At 43.7% G+C, this 15,128-nt stretch overlaps 1 protein-coding gene across 1 annotated transcript in view; it reads left to right on the top strand.

Moving 5' to 3' along the window:
- Window positions 1-13,819, top strand: part of PLA2G4C (phospholipase A2 group IVC) — a 30,883-nt gene extending 17,064 nt beyond the window's left edge. Inside the window, exons 10-17 of the mRNA XM_037386647.1 lie at window positions 2,683-2,736; window positions 4,017-4,139; window positions 4,248-4,373; window positions 4,532-4,594; window positions 6,112-6,207; window positions 7,176-7,330; window positions 11,162-11,330; window positions 11,937-13,819. Of these exons, the coding sequence (XP_037242544.1) occupies window positions 2,683-2,736; window positions 4,017-4,139; window positions 4,248-4,373; window positions 4,532-4,594; window positions 6,112-6,207; window positions 7,176-7,330; window positions 11,162-11,330; window positions 11,937-12,106 (956 nt within the window). The 3' untranslated portion in view covers window positions 12,107-13,819. The remainder of the gene's footprint in view (window positions 1-2,682; window positions 2,737-4,016; window positions 4,140-4,247; window positions 4,374-4,531; window positions 4,595-6,111; window positions 6,208-7,175; window positions 7,331-11,161; window positions 11,331-11,936) is intronic.
- The last annotated feature ends 1,309 nt before the right edge of the window (window positions 13,820-15,128 follow it).

Genomic DNA, 15,128 nt, shown 5'->3' with positions numbered 1-15,128 from the left:
CTCTGTCAAATGAAGCATGAGAGTCAGATGAACAGGACCACCAGCTGAAGGAAGTGATGAGTTATAGGAGTGAGAAACTCTGTGCTGCAACGGACAGACACACCCATCTGCCAGTTTCATGTCTTGCCTAGGGAGGTTCACTCCTTGCTGGGGGCCTGAATTTGGGAGACCTTGTAGATATATCTGTTGCTTGTGTGTGACCTTCTGGTTATCACCCCCCACTGTTCCTGCCCTGTGGGCACCAAGGATACCATCAAGCATGACTAGATCTGGTGAGAGATGTTGAAGGGCCACAAGAAGGGGTTTCAGAGGTTCAGCAGCAGCAAAAAGAAGACTAGGTAAAATGTGGGCCCGTTGCTGAATGGGGCAGGAGCCCTGGTGAGAACGGATGTGGAAAAGGCTCAGGTACTCAGTGCAGCCTTTGCCTCACTCTACTGTTTGGAGTGGACTTCAGGAACTCCTGGTCCCTAAGACAAGTGGGGGAGTCTGGAGTAAGGAAGTTCCTTGTCCCTGGGAACAAGTAAACAAATTGCATCAGGTTAAGGAACATGCAAACAAATTCAACATATACAAGTCCGTGGGACCTGATGGGATATACCCATAGTTGCTGGTTGAGCTGGCTGATGTCATTACAAGGCCACTCTCAACCATTTTTGAAAGGTCATGGCAATAGAGAGAGGTTTCTGATGACTGGAAGGTGTCATTCCTGTCTTCAGAAAGAGCAGGAAGGAGGATCTGGGAAGTCTCAGGTCAGCTAGCCACACCTCAGTCCCTGAGAAGGTGATTGAGCAACTCTTCCTCAAAGACTTTTCCAAACACATTAAGGATAAGAATCCCATGAGGACTAGTCAGCATGGATTTACAAAGGGCAGATCATGCTTAGCCAACATGAAAACCTTCTACAATGAGATAACAGGCTTGGTGGGTGAACAGAGAGCAGCAGATGTTGTTTACTGTCCTCTTAGTAAGGCTTTTGATGGTGTCTCCCATCACATCCTCACGGACAAACTGAGGATTTATGGTCTAAGTGGACAGTGGGGTGGATTGAAAAACTGCCTGAATTTGTGGGCCCAGAGACTTATGTTCAGCAGCGCGATGTTCAGCTGGAGGCCAGGCACTAGTGGTGTATTACAGGACTGAATTCTAGGTCTGATATTTTTATCATCATCAGTGACTCAGATAATGGGACAAAGTGCACCCACCCTCAGCAAGTTTAGAGATAATATGAAACTAGGAGGACTGCCTGGTAATCCAGAGCGATCTTGACAGGTTGGAGAAATGGACCAGGAGGAACCTCATGAAGTTCAACAAAGGGAAATGTAAAGTCCTGCACATAGGGAGGAATAAACCCAGGCACCAGGACAAGCTGGGGGCTGACCAGCTGAAAAGCAGCTTTTCAGTCAAGACCTGGGAGCCCTGGTAAATACCCAGTTGAACATGAGCCAGCAGTGTTCCCTTATGGCAAAGAAGGCTGAAGGTATTCCGGGCTGCATTAGGAAAAACATCACCAGCAGCTCAGGGGAGGTGATTCCGCCCTTCTACTCAGCATTGGTGATGCCACACCTGGAGTACTGTGTCCAGTTCTGGGCTCCCCAGTATGAGAAAGATGTGGACATATGCGAGGGAGTCCAGAAAGGGGCCACAAAGATGATTCAGGGATTGCAGCATTTTTCATATGAGGAGAGACTGAGAGACCTGGGACTGTTCAGCCTGGAGAAGGCTCAGGGGGATCCTATCCATTTCTATAAATACCAAATGGGAGGATTCAAAGTAGATGGAACCAGACTTTTCTCAGTAATATCTACTGAAAGGACAAGAGGCAATGAACACAAATTCAGATACAAGAAATCCCATTTAAACATAAGAAAAAACATTTTTACTGTGAGGATGATTGAACATTGGAACAATGGAGCCTGCATTCTTGGAACTTTTTGAAAGCCCAGCTGGATATGGCCCTGAATAACTTGCTATATCTGACCCTGCTTTGAGCACAGGATCTGAACTGGATGACCTCTAGAGGTCCCTTCCAACCTCAGCTGAAAATGACCAAAATAAAACACTGCTGCTTGCATGTCATTTTAACATTTATAGCATTGTTATGAACATTCAAATTACTCGCCTTAAGGTCTTTTCATAAGTAAAAAAGAACTTTACAGGTGCTTTTCACAGATACATTTAGATACCTGTTTAAACATGTGATGAAACTTGCTCCATTGAATATAGATCTATGGCAGCATGAGTGTGGACTGTTGAAGTCCAGTTTTGGTCAAGTGGATCTCTGCCAGTATCACAGGGGAAAGTTTAAATATCATGTCAGTGAATGTGGACTGATCTTCACATTATATTTCTTGTAATGTGGAAGCATCAGAGATGATATCTTAAACTTTGACATAGGAGGCTATCAAAACTGCTGGGTGAATAATAGAGATGACTGAGATGTCATCAGGTATCTGAGGCATCAAATGTAAAACTATGAGTGATGAACAAAAAAACCAGGAGATTAGTACTCTTCTGGAGTGTCAGCCACAGGGCAGGTGAGATTCTCCAAGGAATCTGAAATAGCACTTGTCCATCTATGTTTAGGTACATGGCTAGCTTTCCTGATGTCTTTCATTGGCCAGACAATGACTATTTTATTGGAAGAGGTAGTCTTATTTTGATTATCTTTGTATTTCTTCCAAGAGTGTCTACAAAGAATATTTCAGTTAAAGGAAGGCATCTCCTCATGTGCACCTGGTGAGTTTCTTTGCTCTTTATTTTTTAATGATTTTTTAAATTTAACATTATTTTCTGCTTGACCCGTCTTTTCCTTAGGGGACCGACAGGAGTGTCAGCCAGGCACAAGGAAATCCAGGCTTCCTTGTCTCTCATACACATAATGATTTGTGAGATCTTGAACATGTAACTAAAATAACCACCCTGACATTTTGGAGGGAATTCACTCATGTTAGATGTACTTTACTAATAGGCTTCTGGGAAGGTGATGTTACTGCACTCTCATGTTGCTGTTGTGGCCAGGGAGTACCAGTGAAGCCTGCACCACACATATACAAGGCTCACACACACATTCAGGTCCAAAATTCCTGCTTGTCCACACTGCCTGTGAGTGCCAGCTCTAGATTGCAATACAGTTGATCTTTCCACCTGGGAAACATGGGGACAGCAGGGATGGTGACCAGCTGATGACCAGCAATACAACATGAGGAAATGGAATGAAGCTTCATCAGAGGAAATTCAGACTGGACATTAGGAAAATTTCTTCACTTAGAGGGTGGTTGGTCACTGGAACAGGTTACCCAGGGAAGCAGTCACTGCACAAAGCCTATCAGAGTTCAAGGAGTATCTGGACGATGCTCTTAGTCATATGGTTAAGTTTTAGGTAGTACTGTGAGGAGCAGAAAGTTGAACTCAATTATTCTTATGAGACCCTTACACTTGAGACATTCTATGATCCTGTAATTCTGTGATTCTATGAAATGTTCACATAGAAAATTTAATTTTAATGACTGAAACACAAAATGCATTACCACAGTATTCTTTTGGTAATACTGGAAGAAATCACACCAGGCTTCGCTCAAATCATCATTACATTTCTTACTCTTTTATGTAGTTATTTATAAATTCAAAATGGGAATGAAGTATTTGAGGCTTATTGGAAAATTCCCATTTACACCAAAAGATATTTCTGCTCCTCTTTCCACTACTTTGTTTCATGGAACTTCTCTTCCAAGATGAACACAAAGGCTATCTGAATCCTGGTATGGTTGTGCAGCTGTCCAGATGTGTATGTTCCATGTTAAGTGTTTTTATTGTCAACAGAGAGAAATACTCACTTTGGCACATAGTTCCTTTCATCAGTTTAAACAACTTATTTAGGATAAGAGGAATGAGGTCAGTGTTTCTATAGATTTCATTGAATGCAGGGACTACATTTCAGTAATTCATGTGTCAGTTACTGTCTAATCAGATGTTTGGTAAGATAAATTACACTCTGACGTAACTTTTATTTTTCTTAGAGAGTAATTCAGATACCGTCATGGCATATCAGACTGCTCTTCTTCTACTAGACCTTGAGTTCTGTGCTGTAAGTGGGAATGATCCTAAGGAAGTCTTCAAGAAATTGTTGAATATATTGTCAGGCAAGTGAATGATGCTGAGATTTCCAAGTAGTCTGGTTTTACAAATGGTGATTTCTTCATTGTGCATTCTCGTATTTTCCTTTTCTTCTTTTCTCTCTCTTTAAGAAGACAGGGCAAAAAGTGCATCCTACCAACTGTGCACTGAAATGCATAATACTTGGGCAATGAAAACAAGGGAGGAAAGAATGGAGAGCTGTACTGAACTGGACAAAGAGATAGAAAAGGAATTGAGAGGCAAGTATTGTACATTAATATTTATCACAACAATGATTCCCTCTCCATCCCAGGTAGAAATGCCCACCTGCATTTGTAGTAAAATTTGCCCTGTAGGTTGACATCTGTTTCTTCACTGTGACTGAGTTTTGTGTTTTCTTCCACGTGATCTTCCTCAGTGCATCTTGGAGAAGAAGGTACTCTAGAAGGAGAGTTACAATCATCCCATGGAAACTCCCTAGGCAAGTTTATCCCCTTTTCAGTATCTTTTACTGCTTTTTGTATTGTATGTGCTTTGAAAAATTCCAGCTTTGGAGTTCTGTGAACTTAAATTCCAGTGTAAACCTTGGGTACAGCCACTGTAGGAAGATAGGGTGAAAACCATATTGCAGAATACGTGCCAGTGATATTCTCATCCAGGGACCACTTTCCAATATTCACAAAGCTTCTAAATCTCATGAAAGCACTTAGAATCTGCCTGCCTAAGTAAATAAAATCAGAAGCCTAATCCTGAACAATCACTGTTTCCCATCTATCTGCTCCTGACTGAGCCTGTGCTGTCAGCAAGACTTCACAGACATGCCAAACTGATGAAGTATAGATCTTGGCAGCTGCAGGTGCTGGATTACTGAGTGGATTGCTGTTGGACACCTACGGTGCCCTCATATCCAGTGTCTTTTGGAACTTCTATCGCTAGGGAAATTATGAAACAAAAAGTAATGAACTTAGATGTTTTAAAACAAATCTGGGTTTTCTTTACAGGCAACTCCATTCCTGCTGTGGGGGTTTTTTTGGCAGCTAATTAGCATTTCTGTCCTTTTATCTAAACGGAAGCTCATTTTCAATAAACTGAACTCATTTAGCCTGCACCTTCAATAATTAATAGGCTCGGCTGTGGGTGACATGAGGATTATTAGGATTTGCATCAAAGAGAGCAGGAAAAGGACTAAGCAAGACACAAATGAGTTGCAAAGTAAAATTTCACACTGAAATTCTTCAAATACATTTGTCATGTTTAGCTGGTACATTACCTGTTTAGATCCAGGGCTCTCCTAGTTCCATCAGCCACAGTTCATGGGAAGTTTTTGGCCAGTTCCTTCTGGAGCGAACTGACCGGTATTCTGAGATTAAAGCTGGGCACTGCAGACAAGTCTTTTTTCTCTCCAATGCCTGTTCCAGGGAGTATTTTCACAGATAAGGCCTGGATTGTCTCTCTGTGTGCAGTACAGTCCTCCAAATTCTTTTACTGGGCTGATCTCACATTTTCCTTCATGATATCTTGATGTTCTCATGGCTTTCAGCTAATACCCCCCACCTCTTACAGGTCATTCTACTGGGTTGTATCATGGCTCTCACTTCACTCAGGTCACTTTCAGCTGGAAAGAAGTTGAAGAGAAATAGCCATTCCTCTGAACCACAGGAATGCTGTAACAGGCCTACAAAAGCTCAGGCCTCACTCTTGTACAGCACTGGTGAATGTGCTAGCTGGTGTAGGGCTCAAGTCCTGCACAGTTTGTGTCTTGAATGGCTTATTCAAATCTGTTTCACCTGTGCTAAGATCCCATTGCTTGGTGTTAATTATTCGAACTAGTGTGGTTCTTTCTCTTCTGAAGCATTCAGGCCTTGGCCCTCAGGCTGTCTGTACGCTATCTGCACATATGTTCTTTTACATAACACATGTCCCCCAGATTTTGTCACACCAGTAAAAAAGTGAGGTTCTCCAGAATCAGCTATGTTCTGAATTTATTGTCTTTCCCAGGACCACTGCAGGATGTCATTAGGATGATGTTTAAAACAATTGGATGCGTGATGACCTGGAAATGGGGAACGACTAATAACTTCCTTTACAAGTGCTGTAAGAAAATCCAGTGAAATCATGATTTTTTTATATTCAGAAAATACAGAATGGTTATGCTATCCAACTAGATCTATGGGGCAGAGTGCATGGGGTTCAGCAGAACTTTTATGCTGTGTTTGTGTGATGTTAAACCAAGAAAACAGTCTTTGCCATTTGCCTGCTTAAAATAGTGAGTTTTAAAAAGTTTAAAAGAGGCAGCTTTTCTTTGCAGGATTCACCCTCTCTTAACAGCAACCCATTATGAGCAGCAAATAAGCTAGTCTTGAACAGAATTATTTCACACTACTGGAATCCAGATCTGCAACATCATTGCAGATATATAAGCTCAATTATATCACATTAACACAGGTATCTCACATCACACAAACTGACCTTGTGTACAAAGGACAACAGCATTAAGCTGGAAGACCTATAGGACCCCTGTACCCTTTTGGAGCAGAACCTGAAGGACACAAGAAGTAACCTAAGGAGTTGGAACTGGACAGCTAAATTAATGAAATTGAGTTGTGCTCCTGATGCATGAGCAGTAACATTGGTCTCTAGGTTCCATTCCCTGCCCTAGCTGGATGTTCACTTATGGTAAGGTAAGCGAGGGCACCTAGTGTATAAGTAGAAACCTGCATTTAGACAGCTACAGTTAGGTGTCATGATCTCTAGCTGGCTCATGCATTCATTTTCCTCTCAAAGATCTTACATTAGCACTATGGGTGCATAGTTCAAGGGATGTGATCTTTTGATCTTCAAAAAGCCCATCAGCAATTCTGGTCTGCAACAGACCACAGCCAGAGAGAGAGGGATGTGGATTCTTCTTGGCAGAATACAGCTGGACAAGTTTCAATACATTCTTGGGGTGCATCATCAGTGAAGACCAATGGACTCCTTTTGGGGCCCATCGTGTTCGTGTGTGTGTGTATTCATTCATATATGTCTTTATGAAATCTCATTGCTTTTTTTCATTTGATTAGCTAACATTCAACCCTCTTACCTGGTCAGAAACAAAATCATTTCTTTGATTGATGCTGGCCTGGCAATAAATTCTGCCTATCCTCTGGTCCTTCGAGCACAGCGGAGAACAGATCTGATAATTTCCTTTGACTTCAGCTCTGGAGATCCTTTTGAGGTACATGTGTGGTTATGGCTTTGGAGAACCTCCTTTGGGGTCATTGAGTTGGGGACTACAGAAGTGCATTATAATCATTGTCAAGGCAATTTTCAAAGAAGATTGAATGGATTCTGGCAGGTTGGTATGCCGATTGTTACATTGTTTTGGCTTCTCTTCTAGACAATTGGCAGAAACAGATACTTGTAGAACATGAGCCATTTTGTCTGTCTTGTTCACAGGCATTGTATAATAACCTAGCAAGCTTATCAAGCTGTCAGGCTATCAAGGGTGCATCAAGGCAGCAGGAGGGAAAGCTTACAAGTTTCTTACCATCCTTTTTTTTGCCTTAGGGCTGACTAGAATTTTTCTGTGGGCAAGTGATATTACTCCTTCCTTAAGGGTAGTGGCTGACATTCATGAAGGAGAACCTCATCCTGCTCCTGCTCACCAGGACGAGGAAGCATGGTGTTGGCATTGAATTCTTCCATATTGTTGGGGGAAATAGGTGGGGGAGGTACACTATACATAACTATTACCATTCCTTGCTATAGTTTCTGTTCCTTCCAAACACAGTGTTTGATCTGGAATTTCTTTTGGAAGTTGATTCAAGTTGATTAAGTGTAGTGTCTCATAAGAATTTAAAACGTTCTGAGATGTCTCAGATTGCTGCTTCTCTGGGTATTTTCAGTGTGGTCACTTTAGGGACAGTGGAGGCAGCTGTATCCAGAGGCTCTGGTTCCTCTGGGCATCTTACAGTAGGAGTTGAAAATAGATTAACTGATCTCTCCAAGCGCCCATTTCCACTTGACTACAAATAAGATTGTCAGGGAGCAGCGAGGGCCAGCTCCTCTGTAAGGGACAGGGTGCCAGGCTCAGTAACATGACCAGCAGGGCAGGAGCCTCAACACCCAGGGTCCAGCCCTGCAGCACCTGAGAGACAAGCAAGGCAGGTCTGAAGATGGCAGACAGGGTCAATCAGGAGTCCAGATTATTAGGGAAGTCCATGGTGCAAAGGCAGGTCCAGGGTCCAGCAGAGAAGCTAGTCCATGGTCCAGGGTGTGGATCAGTGGAGTCCATGGCCAGGCACATCCATGCATGAGCTGACCACTGCTACTTGTACAACATCAGTGAGGCCCCTGCGCCAATGGGAAGGGTACGGTTGGAGGCCCCAGGACCACTGAGACCTATTAGTGCATTCAGGACCCTGACAATAGTCTCCCCTCCCAACAAAGTGTGTCCTCATGCTTGGGAAGTCTGGGTTCAGAAGGGCCTTGCTGTAGAGTGATTTCATTGCTGCAGCTGTTAGCAGGCTATTTCAGGGGACCCCGAGCCAGGGCAGGGTCTGGCAACTGGGAAGAGAACATGGCACAAGAGGTTTGGGATTGGATAGGGGTGTTCTGGCTGGGGTCTAGGCCAGATTGGGAGTGAAGAAGGTGGGGCAGGGGCTTCTCAGGGCTGCCCCTGGCAAGCCTTGGAGGGTTGGCAGGCTTGAGGAAAGACATCACTCAGGATCCTGGGAATGGGTAGGAGCTTGGCAGTGTGGGAATGTCAGAGCCCAGGTCAAGGCTCAGCCCTCAGGAGGAGTCAGTGGTAAGGTCCTGCACAGGTGTGGGTCAGGCTCCACGTGTTTGTCACAGGGCTCAGGAGGGCCTGAGCTAACTACCAAGGGCTGGATGCTCCTAAGGGAAAGGAAGCCAGGCATGGTAACAGAGCAGGCAGGACGGGGCCTTGCCAGCCAGTGATCAGTTTTACAGGATCCAAGTGCATCAACCAGGGCAGGCTTGGAGATGGCAGTCAGGTTCAATGAAGGGTTGGAATGATCAGGCAAGTTTGCTGTGATGAGGCAGGTCCAAGATCAATTCAGGAAGTCAATATCGAACAGGATTAGTGGCAGGTAAGGATCAGGTCTGCTGAGGGTAACCAGTCCAGTGATTGCTGGGCAGGTCCATAGTGACGACACCATTCCAGGGTTAAGCTGTCAGCCTTTTGGTCAGGGCCCAGATCAAGAGGACTAAAGGCACAGGCATGACTGTGGCTGAGCAGGAGAACAGTGCACCTAGGACATAGCTCATGTAGGGGTTGCAGGACCAGGTTTGAGGTTAAATGGAGCTCATGGCCACTTGGAAGGGTCTGGTCCTCACTACCTCACACTTCAACAAGAATAAAGCAAAAGGGGTTTGGAAAATTTAATTCTCCAAGGCAGAAGAGCAGAAACACTTACTAGTAGTAAGAGAAGCCCCTATCAGATGGCAGAACACTTTCTGACAGGCAGTATTTGCAGCAAAATGTATCTTTCACCTTTGAGGAGGTCTCATATCAGTATCTGCAATAATTTTGCTCAGTTTCCCTTCACGTAAATTCTTTCTACTTAATCTACTCCATTTCCTTTCCCTTTTTTTGAACAATTTTCATTACAAATTAGGGTAAGTGTACAATACTTTTCCTGTAATTGCCTCTGTTTAAACATGAGGTGCTGGACCATGTCCAAAGAAGGGCAATGAAGCCTGTGAAGGGTCTGGAGCACAAGTCTGATGAGGAGCAGCTGAGGGAACAGCAATCCTTTAGCCTGGAGAGGAGAAGCCTCAGTGGGGACCTTATTGCTTTCTACAGCTACCTGAAAGGGGGGAAGGAGGGGGGGGGGGGGGGGGGGAGCGGTAGGTCTCTTCTCCCAGATAACAAGCAATAGGACAAAAGGAAATGGCCTCAGGTTTTGAAAGTGGAGGTTTAGAATGGATATTAGAAAAAAAATTTCTTTACTGAAAGGATGATCAAGCATTGGAACAGGCTGCCCAAGGAGATGGTGGAACCATCATCCCTGGAAGTGTTTAAAAATGCATACATGCAGTGCTTAGGGACATGTTTTAGTGGTGGACTTGGCAGTCCTGGGTTAATGGTTGGGCCTGATGATCTTAAAGGTCTTTTCCAACCTAAATGATTCTATGATTGTGTGATTCTATGATTGTGTGATTCTATGATCTATGTCTAGGGGATGAATTTTGAAAGCTTGAGTTAAAAAAGAACTTGCTAAGCTTTCAAAATGTTATTACTATTTCAGGAATATTATTATCATTCCAAGAAGATGTTGGGAGAAGTCTTCAGTATCTTTTGTGGCTACAAGAGTCATCATGTCTTTAGATACAACTCAACCTTTTCCCAATGGTGAATAAGGAAAAGGGATAAAACTGTAGAATCTAAGCCCTGAGGCAGATTTTTGGGGTGACAGAAATACCAAAGTGTCAGTAAGTGCCTGTCTATGGGAGAAGCCAGTAGTGTTCTTAGTGCCTAAGGCCCCATCTTTGGTTGTGAAGTGCATTCTTTGTGGAGGTGTTGTTGGAATGAATTGTGTAAGATGTCATTCACCCTTGGAAGCTTACATAAAGTGGCTGCTGTTCACAACCCTTGTGCCATCTAGAACAGAACATTGCAAACCCATTCAGAGGAGAGTGAAAAAGACCCAAAGGCTGTTTCTTCTCAGCTCCTGAACAGTTGGGGGCAATATTTCTCAGGGACACCACAGAAAATCTCACTTTGTTGAAGCTCCCAACACAATGCTTAACCCAGTCAATATTTTCATGCAAAACCAAGCCAACATTAAAGTTAATGAGTGCCTTGAATCAAGTGAGTTATTGTCTCCCTTTGATGGTCAGATCCACCTAAGTGACACAGAGCAAGTTTTTTTATTTTGTTGGAGTGGTAGAGTGTTGAATTTTGTTAGCGTGGTAGAGCAACAGGAAGGATTGCTTTGGAAAGTAAAATTTGTTCAGAAAGTCTATGAACTTGGTTAGGTTTTCAGATTTGTTTTATAGATGCCAATTCCCTTTAATTTCGACATCTTTCTCTGTGTCTCAGACTATCAAGAAAACAGCTACATATTGCCAGAAAAACAGTATCCCATTTCCCAAGATAGAGAATCAGGAAATGGATGAGAGCCTCCCTTCTGACTGCTATATCTTCCGAGGAGACAAGTCATGCCCTACAGTCATGCACTTTCCACTCTTCAACAGCGTGAATTGTTCTGGTAACACATACTCTATGCAACTTTGTATATTTGCATTTCATATTCTCAACTTCCAGTGTCATGCATTCCGGAGTCCTTCTTTACTCAGTGCTGCTGCCACAAATGGACACAGAAGAAAAGGAACAGGGCAGCCTCTATGTGCAATGAGTAGAAGCTTTGCACAAGCATTAACATACCCTCTCAGATGTATGTCCTGAGCTATAAGGATTTTACACTCTTGTTCTGTGAATCAGTGTAATTAAATTGTGGTCCTTCTCCTAAAGAGGAGCTGGGGAGGCATTACATTTGGAAGCCAGAGTACCCAAGTCTGGGATATTTACCACTGCTTCTCTTGATAGTTACTGGTGAGGAACAGGCAGGTCCAGAGAGAGACCTATCCTCCTCTCTGAGACAGCTGATAAAGCAGGTGATGAAAGAGCCACCCCCAGACTCTGATTGATCTCCTCTCTCTTCACTGAATGCAGCAGGATCTTAATGTGATAAAGAACTTGCATGTGAAACTTGCAGATCTTCAGGGATTAATGTTTTCCTTAAGTCCATGCTCTTCTTGAATGATGTTGTAGTATTCTGTTTGGCATTTACTTACATATATTGTCTTTTTTCTAGATAAAATAGAAGAATACAGAAAGAGGTTTCACACTTTTTCCATGTTCTTCTCCAAGGAAGACATCAAAGACCTCCTTGAGAAAGCAAGGTTGAATGTATACAACAATAGCGGGAAGATTATGGATGAGATAAAACGGCTTGTGTCTTCCTCTCACAAAAAGGAGTTCTGAATGTGAGGGGGGGGGGGGTGTCTTTCAGTACCAGATAACAAATTCATGAATCGCCGGTAAACTTCACCCCACTGCATTTTTAATTTTGGCCATTTGATCTTAGTCTTCATACTGTGCTCTGTACAACTGTAACGTAGATTTCTCCATTTTCTCCATTCTCAGCTACTTCTGGAAGTTCCTCTATAGTCAAAAGAACGAAAAAGCTGCTCTTAGGGAGTGAATCATTTGGCACATTTTAAACATATTTGTGACAATAAGATGGCCTGAGTTTCTTCTGAAGAGGCTCCCTTTAAAATTGGCTGAGATGGAGGCATCAGTGTTCACAAAGAAACTCCAACTGAACAGTGCTTGCACAGTGTCAAGAATTCCTTATTTTGCTTAGCGTGCGTGCTCAGCTTTTGTTTTACCTACTAAACTGTCTTTATGTCAACCCGTGAGTTTTTGCAGTTATGCTTCCAATTCTCTCCCCCATTCCACTGGGGGGCAGTGAGTGAGAGCTGTGTGGTGCTTAGCTGCCTGTCAGTGTTCACCCACGACAATCCTTCCTGGTGCCCACCATTGAGCTCAAAGGGTTCAAGATAACATTGGATTTGATTGGAGTGTCTTAGACCAAATTTATACCTGTTCCAGCTGTTCAACTATGAATTGGCAGGCTCCTGCGCTTGTCACAGGTCTTGCTTACCTTAATGTACGTTAATCTAGTGCTTGTTAGTGGATTCTTTTGCTGTTTGCTGTACTAATTATCATCTTACTCCTCTGTGCCTGGGAACATTTTGCTAACAGCAATGGCGATGAACCTGGGATGGCAGGTGGCCAGGGTATCACTGCTATTCCTGTGTTGCTGTACTGGACAGGCTGGAACTCCAGTATGAACTCAAGTCAAAGGGACTGTGACCTGCGGCTAAGTCCGCACTGGAGCAAGTACAAATTAAAGCATCTGTGGCCATGGATAAGTCCATGCCAGAGCAAGTACATCTCAGAGCACCTGTGGCTGTGGGTAAGTCCAAGCTGCAGCAGCGGGTATGTCCCTGAAGAGACTGTGGCCCATGGTAAAAGGCCAAGCTGGAGAAGGTACACCCCTAAGGGATTACGTTTAATGGAAAAGCTCACACCAGAGCAGGGGCAAGGGGAGGAGCTCATTGCAATGTTAAGCCCTGTGGCCTGGTTTAAAGGGAGCAGGAATGGAGATTGCAATAGATATATGTTTAAATTGTAACCCATTATTTGAGTTGCATGTTACAGGAAGTACTGTAGCAGGAACCAGCCAAACCAACAGACAACGAGCCTCACAAGAAGCAGTGCAAGTGCAGCAGTGACCCAGCCTGAGTCATGCCTTGGGTGCCTAATAACTCCACACAACACAACACCTCTCCTGACCTGAGTGACTGTTGTAACAGACAGAACCCAAGTCGTGAACTTAAATGAACTCAGTGGCCAATTTACGGACATGTTATGGGTATTTTTACAGGAGTGGCCCAAAGACTAAGGGAATGATATCTATGTGTAAATCTAAAGACAGAAAAGGGGTGGGTGATTAATGAGGGTGTATTGGATGACGTGGGTCCTGAGTATGATGTAAATGGTATGGAATAAGGAGACTGTAGTCGATCTGGCGGGGATGGAGTTATTTTTTTCATAGCAGTTCATACGGTGCTGCCTTTTGTGACCAAAACAGTGTTGATAACACATGGATGTTTGAGCTGTTGCTGAACAGTGCTTACAAAGCATCAAGGCCTTTTCTGCTTCTCACACTGCCCTGCTAGTGAGCAGGCTGGGGGTGCACAAGGAGCTAGAAGGGGACACAGCCAAGACAGCTGACCCCAACTGACCAAAGTGATATTCCATACCATATGGTGTCACGCTCAGCAATAAAAGTTGAGGGAAAGAAGGAGGGAGGGGAGGATGTTTGGAGTTATGCTGTTTGTCTTCCCAAGTAACCATTACGCGTAATGAAGGCCTGCTTTCCTGGAAAGGTCTAAACAGCTGCCTGCCAATGGGAAGCAGTGAAAGAATTCCTTATTTTGCTTTGCTTGCATGTGCAGCTTTTTCTTTACCTATTAAACTGCCTTTATCTCAACCCATAGTCTTTTGCACTTTTACCTTTCCGGTTCTCTCCCCCATCCCACTCAGGGGGAAGTCAGTGAGCAGCTGTGTGGTGCTTAGCTGCCTGTCAGGGTTCACCCACAATACCTTGTTTGAGCAACAGAGGTGGGACTAGATGACAGCAAGAGGTCTCTTCAAACCTCAATGATTCTGTGTGGCTATGTACTACCAAACTGCTAACCCACCAATAGCACTGTGTGGAAAATGCTATTTCCTTAAACCCAGAATAATGCCTTTCAAATGCTGACACTCATTGGAATTCCAGCTGGAATTCAGGGACCTTGATTGTGGGCAGCGGATATGCAGAAGTTACTCCTTCAAGGACCCTGGCTCTAGCATGTTTGCCACTTCTGTGGTGTGGAGTGCCAAAGCACCATGAAAAAGATGTTTTCTTGGCAAAGAGCTGTCATTACACACACAGACTGGCAGAGTGATGTGGCTTGCCACAATGAGATAGAAACATTTTGCAAACATTTTTGCATGTGATAACTTAACATGCTAAACATCATCTCTGTTGTTTTCCAAATGAGCTGCATAGCACTACGTGTTCACTGATTTTGTGCTCTACTGCATGTTCACTGGTTTCGTTGGGCCAAGAACAAAAGGAGCTTGTACTTCTGTGACACACACCAGAAAAGAAAAACACCTCCTTCAATTTTGTTTTTTACCTACAGCCACAATTCAAGGCAACTACACTGTCAGTGTGAGTCCACACTGTAGGATATGTTCATATGAATTGCTACAGCAAACAGTTATCAGGAAAAAAATATTTATTTGCCAATGCAGATGAGAAACTGAGCCCTCAGTTCCTGCTTGCTTGGTAAACCTCTTGGGTGACAGCCTATACGTTACATGGAGTACATCCAACATGACTCCTCCCAGTACCAAAATTCAGTTGTGGGAAATATCTTCACAAAGA

Source organism: Falco rusticolus, chromosome 4 (assembly GCF_015220075.1).
Source record: "Falco rusticolus isolate bFalRus1 chromosome 4, bFalRus1.pri, whole genome shotgun sequence".
Taxonomy (NCBI): Eukaryota; Metazoa; Chordata; class Aves; order Falconiformes; family Falconidae; genus Falco; species Falco rusticolus.
This window is presented reverse-complemented; position numbering and strand designations above follow the sequence as displayed.